Source organism: Leucoraja erinacea, chromosome 10 (genome assembly GCF_028641065.1).
Source record: "Leucoraja erinacea ecotype New England chromosome 10, Leri_hhj_1, whole genome shotgun sequence".
Classification (NCBI taxonomy): Eukaryota; Metazoa; Chordata; class Chondrichthyes; order Rajiformes; family Rajidae; genus Leucoraja; species Leucoraja erinaceus.
Window position 1 is genome coordinate 43,776,176 of NC_073386.1, and position 12,249 is coordinate 43,788,424.

The 12,249-nt window shown below is 40.1% G+C and overlaps 1 protein-coding gene across 1 annotated transcript in view; it reads left to right on the forward strand.

Annotated features, from left to right (window-relative positions):
- Positions 1 to 12,249, forward strand: part of jak1 (Janus kinase 1) — a 50,200-nt gene that overhangs the window by 33,830 nt on the left and 4,121 nt on the right. The window contains exons 11-17 of the mRNA XM_055642069.1: positions 780 to 913; positions 5,103 to 5,238; positions 6,431 to 6,582; positions 7,835 to 7,988; positions 8,630 to 8,724; positions 9,175 to 9,367; positions 10,013 to 10,137. Coding sequence (XP_055498044.1) covers positions 780 to 913; positions 5,103 to 5,238; positions 6,431 to 6,582; positions 7,835 to 7,988; positions 8,630 to 8,724; positions 9,175 to 9,367; positions 10,013 to 10,137 — 989 coding nt within the window. The remainder of the gene's footprint in view (positions 1 to 779; positions 914 to 5,102; positions 5,239 to 6,430; positions 6,583 to 7,834; positions 7,989 to 8,629; positions 8,725 to 9,174; positions 9,368 to 10,012; positions 10,138 to 12,249) is intronic.

Sequence of the window (12,249 nt, forward strand, 5' to 3'; positions counted from 1 at the left end):
ATTAGGCATGGGCACGATATAATGGGGAGGCACCAGGTTATCGGAGGTTTGCCCATTTTGCATCGCACTCCAATTTCGCCAGGTGGTATCCAAGTATAAATGGAAGCAGAGTGATTGTTCCATAGATCACTGAAACCTCAACCTCAATGTTTCGTTATCATTTAGTTGCTTGGAACATGCTAGACCAAACTGATCTAATCCGCATAGATAATTGACATAGAATATTTTGTTTTTCGCGCTGGATCACTTAACTATTTTTAGAATTTCCCCTGTTAGAGCATGTGTTAGGTTTCTCAGCAAGAAGCCACGATCATTAATAACGGCTCCTGAAACTGAATGTGGTGCTGATTCTTAGGAGAAGAAACAGTCTCTAGAAGGCTTATAATTAAAACATTACACTATCTAGTTCCTGATGTTTAAAATAAGATGATCTACATAATGGTTGACATCTCCCTTCATAATTATAACCGCCCAACAGTAGGCTAGCACAGAAATTGTGCTGAGTTAAGACTGTTATCGCCTTTCATGGTATTATTAATGAAGTAAGTAACGAAACCATATTTTGGTCACTTCTAAAACTGTCAGCTCCAAGACTTCCTCTAATCAGCTGTATAGAATCTATAAACAAGGAATATGTCCAAATGCATTCTGTGAAATTATGTGCTATTTCAAAGAAAGTTCTATGTACTTTTTATTATCCTTGCATTTCTAATCGAAAAGGAGATTAAACAAAGGCATGGATGAAGATACAAACGAAAACTACATTTTTTTCCCCCTAGGTATTATGGTTGAAGAATTGGTTGAATTTGGCCCACTTGATTTGTTCATGCATCGAGAACGTGAACATCTTTCAACTTGCACACCATGGAAATTTCTGGTTGCTAAACAGCTGGCAAGTGCATTGAGCTATCTGGTAAGATTACAACATTAAAAATGTAGCATGCAAATTACAATAAGGTAAAAAGCAGACTAAATTCTCCAAAATGGTAATGTTGATAAATGGAGTGTCGGATGGAACTCCGTCTTAGTGACTGAGATGGTACAATTTTGAATAAAATACTTTAATTGGGAGAAAGCTGAGTACAGTGGAAGGGGATAGCAATTTGGAGTTTCATTTATTCAAGATAGTGGAAAAACTCAGGTGGCAAATACCATTGCAAAATGTAATAAATTAATTGATCTTGTGTCAGGAGGTTAAGAATATGCAAAGGACATTATGATGTAACGTCTTATGGGTGTAACATCTTTGGAAGATTACAGAAGACATGCACGGTACAGTTTTAGCCTCCACATCAATGTCAACATTCTGAGGCAACATTACAGTAACTTTTAAGAATGTTCTAAATTAATTAAGGGATTGACCAAGAAAAAGACCACACAGTCAACATGCATGATGAAAAGAAAATCGTGTTTTGAGGTTGTAAATAACATAAATACTTAGGAGCAAAACAAAAGACATGGTGCATTCAGATTTTTGGAAGGTCATCCATAAAATGACATAGTGATTAATGCTGAGGCCTCAGTTGTTCACCATCTACATAAATGGTTGGGTGAAGGAATCAAGGGCTATCTATCGAAGTTTCTTAATGATGTGGTGAATCTCTGGAACTGTCTGCCACAGAGGGTAGTTGAGGCCAGTTCATTGGCTATATTTAAGAGGGAGTTAGATGTGGTCCTTGTGGCTAAGGGGATCAGGGGGTATGGAGAGAAGGCAGGTACGGGATACTGAGTTGGATGATCAGCCATGATCATATTGAATGGCGGTGCAGGCTCGAAGGGCCGAATGGCCTACTCCTGCACCTAATTTCTATGTTTCTATGTAAAGCTGGGCGACTGTGTAGGCTGGGAGGAGAATGCAGAAGTGCTTTGGAGGGATACTGACAAAGGGAAGTGAAAGGGCATAGCAAATGGATTATAATGTAGAAAAATGCAGGGTCATCCACTTTGGTAGAGAACTAAAGTGGAGCATTAAAAAAAATCCTTGGTGTTGGTTTTAAGCACAGAAAATAAGGTCAGCTGTAGGATAATAAGAGTTGAGATATATTGTACAAACTACTGTGCCCTCTATAATGTTTGGGACAAAGATCCATCATTTATTTATTTACTCCACAATTTGAAATTTGTAATAGAAAAAAAGTCACATGTAGTTAAAGTGCACATTGTCAGATTTTAATAAAGGCCATTTTAATACATTTTGGTTTCACTGTGTAGAAATTACAGCAGTGTTTATACACAGTCCCCCCCATTTCAGGGCACCATCATGTTTGGGACACAGCAATGTCATGTAAATGAAAGTAGTTGTGCTTAGCATTTTGTTGCATCTGCTTGAAGTCTGCGATTCATGGACATCACCAGTTGCTGGGTGTCTTCTCTGGTGATGCTTTGCCAGGCCTGTATTGCAGCCATCTTTAGCTTATGCTTGTTTGGGGGCTAGTCCCCTTCAGTTTACTCTTCAGTATATAAAAGCCATGCTCAGTTGGGTTCAGATCGGGTGATTGCCTTGGTCACTCTAGCTTTGAAAAACTCCTTTGTTGCTTTAGCAGTATGTTTAGGATCATTGTCTTGCTGTAGAATGAACCGCTAGCCAATGAGCTTTGAGGCATTTGTTTGAACTTGAGCAGATGGGATGTGTCTATACACATCAGAATTTGTTATGCTACTACCATCAGCGGTTGTGTCATCAATGAAGATAAGTGAGCCAGTACCTTCATCAGCCATACATGCCCAGGCCATAACACCCCCCACCACCATGTTTCACAGATGAGGTGGTATGCTTTGGATCTTGGGCAGTTTCTCCTCTCCTCCATACTTTGCTCTTCTCATCACTCTGATATGTTAATCTTCGTCTCATCTGTCCACGAGACTTTTTTCCAGAACTGTGGTTGCTCTTTTAAGTACATCTCGGCAAACTGTAACGTGGCCATCCTATTTTTGTAGCTAACCAGTGGTTTGCATCTTGCAGTGTAGCCTCTGTATTTCTGTTCATGAAGTCTTCTGCGGACAGTGGTCATTGACAATCCACACTCGACTCCTGAGGAGTGTTTCTGATCTGTCAGACAGGTTTTTTCTTTATTATAGTGAGAATTTAGCTGTGGGTGTCTTCCTTGGCCTGCCAGTCCCTTTGCGATTAGTAAGCTCACCAGTGCTCTCTTTCTTCTTAATGATGTTCCTAACAGTTGATTTTGGTAAGCCTAAGATTTGGCTGATGTCTCTAACAGCTTTATTCTTGTTTCTCAGTCTCATAATGACTTATTTAACTTTATTTGGCACAACTTTGGTCCTCATGTTGATAAACAGCAATAAAAGTTTCCAAAGATGATGGAAAGACTGGAGGAAAGACTAGGTGCTGAGAACTCTCTTATACCTGCATTAAGGAGGCAATTAAACATACCTGAGCAATTACAAACACCTGTGAAGCCAGGTGTCCCAAACATTATGGTGCCCTGAAATGGGGGGGACTATGTATAAACACAGCTGTAATTTCCACATGGTGAAACCAAAATGTATAAAAATACCCTTTAATATATTCTGACAATGTGCACTTTAACCACATGTGATTTTTTTCTCTATTACAAATCTCAAATTGTGGAGTACAGAGGCAAATAAATAAATGATGGGTCTTTGTCCCAAACATTATGGCGGGCATTGTATATCGGACTATGATGAGGCCTGGAATGTTGTGTACGAGACGGGTCTCACAAACTAAGCAGCGGTATAAAGTATGAAGAGAATACTAATGTCAGATATAATGTGGTGAAGGTTTGTCAGAATGGATACTGGGATCGCAGTTTTGTTGTATAAAATGAGGTTAATCAGGCTGAGCTCATTATCTTGAGTTCAGAAGAATGAGAAATGATCTGGTTGAAACTTTAGAGGGTTGATGCAACATTTTTGTTCCAATATCTACGATGTCTAGAATAAGGGGGATTATCTCAAAGAAAACGGGTTTGCCTTTCAGAATTGTTGGCGAGGAGAAATTTATTCACCCAGATAATAATGAATCTTTAGAATTCTTTACCAATAAGGTTATGGAGGCTTAGTGCTAAAGTGAATTCAAGACGGATAATGATAGATTATTGAATATTAAGGGAATCAAAGGATGTGGGATAATCTCTGGAACTCTCTGCCACAGAGGGTAGTTGAGGCCAGTTCATTGGCTATATTTAAGAGGGAGTTAGATGTGGCCCTTCTGGCGAAGGGGATCAGGGGGTATGGAGAGAAGGCAGGTACGGGATACTGAGTTGGATGATCAGCCATGATCATATTGAATGGCGGTGCAGGCTCGAAGGGCCGAATGGCCTACTCCTGCACCTAATTTCTATGTTTCTATGGTTCTAATAGAGGCCATGGTCTTACCGAATGGCAGAGCAGGTATGAATAGCAGATTGGTGTACTCCTAGTATTACTTTGTACATGTACATTTTTAGAATAAAAATTGATTGATATGTAGATGGTTGAGAAATGGAGAATAAATGGATTTGGAACTTTGTCTGACTACTGACTGCATGAACGAAACCTGATTATAGAATTGTTGGACAATTTCATATTGTAATTTCTATTCAATAAATTGTTTGCGATTATAAATATCATAAAGGCAAATGCTTTCAGATTATTAATTTTCACTCAAAGCCTATCCTATTGTGTTTTAATTTGTTGTTTGAAGATGATCAGCAAGTATTCTAGGTGCCAACAACTCCTCGAGCACAATTGAGTTTCATTCGAATTATCGAATATGACGGGAGTGTCATGCAGCAAACTCTAGTTATGCTTTTTGGCACAGGTGCTCTCTGTAACTATGTACATATCCCTGGTGGGGCGAGCAAGCCAGTGGATAAATATTTTGTATCACTGCTTGTGCTGTTTTACCGCTTGGATGCTTTCAGGAGGCAGCGTGAGGTCAAGGAAGTATTTAAAACAGAATTGGTAATTAATTTGGTACAGTTAAAGTGACCTGGGATGAATTATTTAAGACTTAATGAGCTGAGGAGCCTTTTCTACTCATGATCTGTTGCATAATTTTCAATCCACATGGAGACATATTGAAGATGCATTTAATCATAGGGATCAAGTATGGAACTAACATGGATCAATTTCACAAACAGGAGGACAAGAACTTAGTGCATGGCAATGTATGTACAAAAAATATTTTGCTGGCAAGAAAAGGGATTGAAAATGACGGCGGTCCATTCATCAAACTTAGTGACCCAGGAGTTCCTATATCGGTGCTGTCCAGAGAAGGTAATATTTTACTGCCTTCAATTTTGATAAAAAGGGGTTTTGGTGTGGAATTATGGAGTTTATGTTACCTTAATTATCAGAGAAATATTAACCGCTCGATCAGTTTACATCTATATTTTCTTGTGAGATAAAGGCTGAGAGTAGGCTGTAAGTTGCAGTGAGGCATGAGTAATTTGGGTGGAGTCTGTTGAAGTCTAGGGTGTGACAAAGTCCCAACCTTACCAACAATACCAGCAGGCAGCAAGCTGGCAGAGTGATAATTATTACATTTGGTGGCATCAGGAGCAGGCATCATGGGAGTGTCAGGAGTGGACAGATTTTCAGGCTGTGGCCAGGCTCAACCTAAACCTGACATGGGATTTGGGGTGAAAGGTAACAAGGGTGAATCCCTTTCTGCAGTTAATGGAAAGCACTTATAGTGGAAAAGACCTGGCCTGTAATCGAGTGTGTTCATCATTAGACCAAACATAAAAATGGTTACTTAATTCAAAAGCTATTCAAAATTTCATATTTGATATGAACATTTTGATAGCAACTATGAAATTTGGAATAGCTCAGTTCCTCCCTTTGCTGCAATGCCACTTGCCATCTAATGTTACACAAGTTATAAACGGGGATGCGAATAACACTCTCCATCTCAGCTTTGTTAAGGAAAACATAAAATACAAACCCAGTTAATACTAATAATAAACTGCTTGGTCTGTGTTTTGGGATGAACTCTTCCACTTGGCAAAAAAACTCACGAGCAGTGAGCCTTGGTGTCTGAGTGCTGACGAACACAAAAGTCCTTCTCTTGATCATCAACTGTTGTTATAAAGTATCTAGTTGTGGATAATTAGATAATCTACCTAATTATCTAGGTATGTTGGAGGAGAAAGGCAATGAGGATGAACTCTAATTCCAATGAGTTTGAATAGACAGGCGGCAATTTTTGACAGGCCTTGCATATTGAAAAGACTATTTGAGATCCTAAAGAATGGTGGCACTTTGGTATTATATCTGAGCATGAATCGGTATTCAAAGCAGCTAGAAATCCTTCAGTCTGTGTTAAATTAGTGAACTCAGAGAATCTTATAAACCAATAATTTTTATTGTAAAGGAAAACTTAAACATTAGCTTTTAATTAGGATCAAGAAGGACCTCTGAAGGAACATGCTCCACTTATTTGTTTGCTTGTTTCTTACTGTTGTAGAACGTGTTGAGCGCATCCCATGGATTGCACCTGAATGTGTAGAAGAGTCCAAACACACGAGCATTGCTATAGACAAGTGGAGTTTTGGAACAACCCTGTGGGCCATCTGCTATAACGGAGAGGTGCCTCTAAAAGATCGCAGCCTGGCCGAGGTATTTTAATTGTGAATAAATCTGCTTTTCTCTCCTTATTTTCAAAATATCTGTTCCTCCTACTATCCAGTTGTATTGGATTTTTAATATTTTTAAAATCTGCTATATTCTAATCAATATTTAAAATGAATACAATGGAAGTGGAGTGTATATTTGTAATCTTGCATCAATATGCCCAATCACGTACAAAGTGACAATCAATTTCTTTATTCACTAAATTCTTGGTCATCAGCTGAAATCTCTTATGTCCAAGGTGAGAGTTGAACTCTGTCATAGAGCTGTATAACTCAGACCCAACTCATCCATTCTGACCAAGTTGTCTATCTGAGCTGGTCCCATTTTGGCTGCGTTTGGCCCATTTCCCCCCAAACCTTCCTTATCTATGAGCTTGTTTTTTTGAATGTCATAATTGTACTACCTCCTCTGGCAGTTTGTTCCATAAACACACCACCCTCTTTGTGAAAAAAATTGCCCTCATGTCCCTTTTAAATCTATCCAGTCTCACATTAAATCTATTGCCTCTAGTTTCATATTCCTAAACCTGGGGGAAAAGACTAGCTAATCACCTTATCCATGGCCCTGGTGATTTAATAAGACCCTATAAGGTCAGCCCTCCTATTGTCAGGGCACAATGACCTCGCCTATCCAGCCTCTCCTTCTAATTCAAACTCTCCAGACCCAGTAACATCTCTTAAAAAGACATGTGGACAGGTACCTGGATAGGAAGAGGGATATGTGTCAAATGTGGGCAGGTGGGACTAGTGTAGATGGGCTATGCTAGTCAGCAGGGGCAAGTTGGGCCCAATGGCCTGTTTCCATGCTGTATGACTCAATATGTTTGCACCCTTTCCAGCTTAATGGCTCCTTCACGTAGCAGGGTAACCAGAGCATGAGAGGGTACTGTGGCCTGACATTTCTATCCTAACTGGTGAAGGCAAATGTGCTAAACACCTACTTTACTGCCCTGTGTCACCATGGCATGGAACTATGTACCTGTACGCTAGAGCTCTGTTCAACAACACTCCCCAGCAGCCGGCCATTTACTGTACAAGTCCTGCCCTGGAATGAAGAAAAAGTATTTGAATGTGACTGATTAGTTTGTTTTTGTGTTGCTAAATGGCTTTATGATTCCTGGTTTTGCAAGGAAGCTCGCATTTTATTTATCTAGTTTATAAAATACTTTGTGCCTTCATTCTCTGTCTAAAGCTTCTAATCTGCATATTGTAATATGCTTTGTTTATTTACAACACAGAAAGAAAGATTCTATGAAGCTCGATGTAAGCTAACGCCTCCATCCTCCTGTAAGGAACTGGTCGAGCTGATGCAACAGTGCATGACCTACAACCCACCTGAGCGACCCTTCTTCAGGGCCATTATGAGAGAGATTAATAAACTCCAAGAGCAGAGTAAGAAACAGCATTGTCGGGAAGATTGTGTGTTTGGCTGCATCTTGTTAAAATAACTGTTTTTGTTTCATTCCATGGTTCATATAATATAGCCCAGAGACTGTGCAGGCCTGGTTTCCATTAGCCTAAGGCCATTGGCAGTGATACCATGTACACTTGCGCCACCTCTGGTGGCCAGTCTTAGTTTCATGGCTTATTTCATTTTGACTGTCGTGACCAGAGTGGTGCCTGCTCCTGTTCTTGTCCCATAGCAAATGACAATTATATATTTTTTATTAGTTGCTGGGCTGATCCTGACTTCTGAGCACGTGAAAAAGCATATCAAAACAGAATTGTTTTAAGGAATACTTAGTTTGTGCAGTGGTTTTTCTGTCTTAGTGCAAAATTGCTTATTCATCTTTGACTAAAAATTGGCACGGATATGATGATTTTTGGGTCAATTTGGGGAATTCAAATACACATTCCATTATGACAGTGGCTGTATGGTTAGAGATGGCCAAAGATCTGAGCAGTAGATTAAGAAGATCAACCAATCGCCAATTGGCCTAAAACAAATAACACTTGGCAAATATGACTGTTTTTATTTCTGGTCTATTTTTTTCACTTTTGTTTCAAAAGTATTTTTTAATGTTTATGATCAGATCCAAATATAGTTCCAGAAGATGCACCAAAGGCAGAAATCGATCCAACCCATTTTGAAAAAAGATTCCTCCGTAGAATTCGGGACCTGGGTGAGGTAATTAACTGATTTTGTCTGCACTTGATTTATTAGGCTGTACTTAGATATGTTTCAAGTTTTACTGAGAAACATGAATAAATGTTGAAAGATCCAGAAGAAAATGAACACGTTTGATCATCGTGGAAAACTCTATATTACTGAAAATGTAGCACAAGAGGCAGTAGAATCTGGAGCAAAGGATTGGACCTTCCATTTTGGGAAATCTGAAATGTCCTCCTCTTTCAGGAAATGCAGTTCCTCCATTTGTTCTCTCACAACACCCCACTCTTGCAAACAGAACTTGGGTTTTGCTGTGAGATATTAAACTGTACAGTTTGAGCTTTGATTTAGACAGCAATACTCTTTCCACAGAGTTCCTTGATCATCTTAGAATAAGCTACTCAGCAAAATAGTGGTTCTCTCAATCAATTTGGAGAGTCAGTAACACATTTTTTTTTCATTCACAAGGGCCACTTTGGGAAGGTTGAGCTCTGCCGTTATGATCCAGAGGGTGACAATACTGGAGAACTTGTTGCTGTCAAATCACTGAAACCAGATAGCAGTGACGAACACAAAGCAGATCTCAAACGAGAAGTTGAAATTTTAAAGACTCTCTACCATGAAAATATTGTTAAGTATAAAGGAATATGCACAGAAGAAGGTAATGCTCAGTTTCTTAACTTTTGGATGTTTCCTAGTTATAAATTGTTCAAATTAGTGTGATTTCATATTCTCTCTAGCTTAGTTTTGAGATACAGCATGAAAACGGGCCCTTGCCGTCAATTGTCGCACGTACACTAGTTCTATCCTACACACTAGGGGCAATTTACAGAAGCCAACTAACTTACAAACCTGCACGTCTTTGGATGTGTGGGATGAAACCAGAGCACCTGGAGTAAACCCACACTGCACAGACAGCACAGGTATTCAGGATCAAACCCGGGTCTCTGGCGCTGTGCCACCCTTGATAACTGTGGTGGAATGGTAGTGTTGTGGATACTATAGCCTCAGGGATTTTCCAGGTTCAGGCATATTTATTCAGATATCTTAATAATCTGGGAAAACTGCAGAGGTCCTTCAATTTGTTTTCAGTTGTGCACTAAGAAAGAGACACTTTGACCTACACCAGTTAATGAGCGCCCTTCTGCACTAATCCCACTCATCAGCACTTGATCCATAGCCTTACATTCATTGGTAATGTAACTGTCGGCTAGAGATACTTAACTGTTGTGTTAAAAATCCGTCTTTTTTATTTTCTTACTTGAATTAGCAATTTTTTAAAACTAAATTTGCATTGGTTTTCCAGGTGGAAAGGGGATGAAGCTGATCATGGAATATCTTCCTTCTGGAAGCCTTAAAGAATATCTCCCTCGGCATAAATCAAAAGTGACCGTAAAAAGTCAAATTCTATATGCATTGCAGATTTGTAAAGTAAGTGATTATTATCTAGATGGTGACGGTAGCTATTTTGGCTTTCTGGCCTGGCTAGTTGACTGCAGTGAAGTAAATCATGAATTCTCATTAGTAATGGAATGATTAGTAGTTAATTTTCTTCACAAGACTTTGGCGGCTTCTCTTCCCAAGCACACCCACCAGCCTCCTATTATTATGCCTGTGGGTGCAGAGGTCACCCCAACCTTGTTAACCTGTCTTCATCCAACAAGTATGATAGGAAAGCTAATGAGAGCATAAATCTCGGCTTATTTACACTTCTCCAAACCATCCCCCACCATTGACAAAGTTAAACACAAATCTTCTCCCACTTGTTATTACCATCAGGATTACCTTAGAGAGCTGAATAATATGGACATTTGCTGTAAAAGTCCCTTTTGTGCTCTGTGCGTGTGTAACATGTTGGTGCTGGCTCACTCATGCCAAAATATAGACATATAATTTCACTCTAGAATCCATAAGGCCGCTCACCAAAAATAATGTTCCTCAGTAAAACAAAGGACATAAATCTTGTATCTTAAGTAAATCGTAATGTCAAAATACAAAGAGGGAGCAAAGAAAGGGGTGACACAACGGTATAGTTGCTGCCTTACAGCGCCAGAGATCAGACTACGGCTGCTGTCTGTACGGAGTTTGTACATTCTCCCCATGACCCTGGGGATTTGCTCTGGTTTCCTCCAAGACTCCAAATATGTACAGGTTTGTAAGTTAATTGACCTCTGTATAACAAATTGTAAATTGTCCCTGGTGTGTAGGATCGTGTTAGTGTACAGGGATTTCTGGTCAGCATGGATTCACTGGGCTGAAGGGCCTGTTTCCGCACCGTATCTCTGAACTAAACACTCTAGTGTAGGAAGGTGGTGTTCGGAGTAGTACCTTGACTCCAGGAAAATGGTTGTTAGAAATTGAACATCTCAACTCCTAGACATCATTGCACTGCACTGAAGAGTTCCTCAACAAAGTGTCCTACTCTGTCATCTTCAGCTGCTTTATCCATGTCCTTCCTAAGATCAAGAAGGATGTTTGCCGCTGATTGTAAATTCTTCAACCGATTTCAACGTCACAAGACGATGTGCACCATTCAGGCAAGGAACACGAGGCAGCAAGTGACATTCATACCAGAGTTCCAGATAATGACCAACTCTCACAAGGAAGTGCTGACCTTATACCTTTGACATTCACTGGCATTACCATTGGCAAGATCTTCCCACCCCACCATCATCATTAATATCATGGGGGTGTCAGCATTGATCTGAAACACAACTGGTGCAACTATATAAATATGACAACAAGAGCAAGTCAGAGACTGAATATACTGCGGTGAATGACTCCTCTTTTGTCACTCTACGAAGGCCTTTCCATAAAGTATGAATCAGGAGTGTGAAAGAAGACTTTCCACTTACCTAGATGAATGCAGCAGGAGGAATTCATCAGCTCAACATCAGAACAAAACCAACTGCTTGATTTGGCATGCTATATACTATACTAATTCCCTTCACCATTGGTGCATAGTTGATGCAGTGTTTACCATCTACACAATGCATTGGTGTTACCCAGTCTACTTCAACTACACCGTTGAAACTTGCAACCTCTACCACCAAGAACAAGGGCAGCAGGTAACACCATGGTGCATGGAAACACCAAGTTTCCTCCAAACTGCACACCAATCCTGCTACAACCATCATAATCATAATTTATTAGCCAAGTATGTTCTGCAACATACAAGGAATTTGATTTACCATAGTCATACAAAAAAAAACAGGACACACGACCACATACAAATTTGACATAAACATCTACCACAGCAGCTCCTCTACATTCCCCACTATGATGGAAGGTAATAAAGTCTTTCCTCCTGTTCTCCCACGGACAGGGCGGTCAAACCATCCACAGTCGGGGCAATCAAAGCTCTGCGTCGGGGTGGTCCAAGGTCCTATGCTTGGAGCTACCGAAGTCAATCTCTAACCAGGGACCGCGAGCTCCACGATGTTAAAGTCCACCGACTCATGCAGTTGGAGCTCCCGAGGTCGATCCCTGACAAAAGGCCGCCAGCTCCATGTTAGGTCGCAGTGCGGACGGAGATACTACACC